The sequence below is a fragment of the Sitophilus oryzae genome, unplaced genomic scaffold (genome assembly GCF_002938485.1).
Source record: "Sitophilus oryzae breed Bouriz unplaced genomic scaffold, Soryzae_2.0 scaffold_604_pilon_pilon, whole genome shotgun sequence".
In the NCBI taxonomy this organism is placed as follows: Eukaryota; Metazoa; Arthropoda; class Insecta; order Coleoptera; family Curculionidae; genus Sitophilus; species Sitophilus oryzae.
Window position 1 is genome coordinate 1 of NW_022147201.1, and position 813 is coordinate 813.

The 813-nt window shown below is 33.5% G+C and overlaps 1 protein-coding gene across 1 annotated transcript; it reads left to right on the forward strand.

The window, feature by feature from the left end:
* Positions 1-6: 6 nt before the first annotated feature.
* LOC115887681 lies at positions 7-501 on the forward strand. The gene is made up of 2 exons (XM_030907141.1): positions 7-91; positions 196-501. The coding sequence occupies exons 1-2, from the start codon at positions 13-15 to the stop codon at positions 486-488; spliced, it is 372 nt and encodes a 123-aa protein (XP_030763001.1). The 5' UTR covers positions 7-12; the 3' UTR covers positions 489-501.
* Positions 502-813: the final 312 nt, after the last annotated feature.

Genomic DNA, 813 nt, shown 5'->3' on the forward strand with positions numbered 1-813 from the left:
TTGGACGAAGCCATGAACAATCTAGCGATCGCTGACCGACCTTTGAAGATCACAGAAGCTTTGGAGAAGATGGAACAGAAGTCTGTTGAAAGTGAGTAATTTAAATCATACAATCGAAAAAAATGGTGCCATACTGGTCTTTGAAATAACAATTAATGATATTTTCTATTTAAAAGTTTGTTTTGCTTATTTTAGAAGTTACTACACCCAGAGAAAGAAGACACTCGCATGGCAGTTTCTACGAAAACGTGTCGTCTAGTGAAACTGCTACAAAACCTTCGAATTTAAAACCAACGCAAAGTAGTTCTGTCCAGTCTAAAACTCTTCCAAAAGAAAAGCCGGAAAAACACAATCCAATCATAGCTAATGCAGCCGAAAGTACCATTGTAAAAGAGAAACGTAAGTATAGTGATTTAATTGTTATTTTGAGTCATACAGGTTGTCTCAAAAAACTCGTGCCATCTCTCGTAGAGAGATTTCTCACATAAAAATAAGATTTATTTTTCGTATCAACATAGGTCCGATTCTGCTTTGTTTCTTAGCTACAGGGTGTTAAAGTTTTAATATTTTTTCGATTTATTATAATTTTCTTCCAAGTACTTTTAGCGTTTCGAATGAAATTTTAAGAGTAAAAGTTACTATAAATGCGACATATTCTAAAGCTAAAAACGTGTCGACATATTCAACAGGGACGTGAATATGGGCTATCACTGAAATATTTTTCTAAAAAAAGCATGTACGCCACTGACTTTTTTTTTTGTTAACGAAATAGTTTTAGCAGTTTAATGCCGATTAAAAGTTGTCTCTTGATAT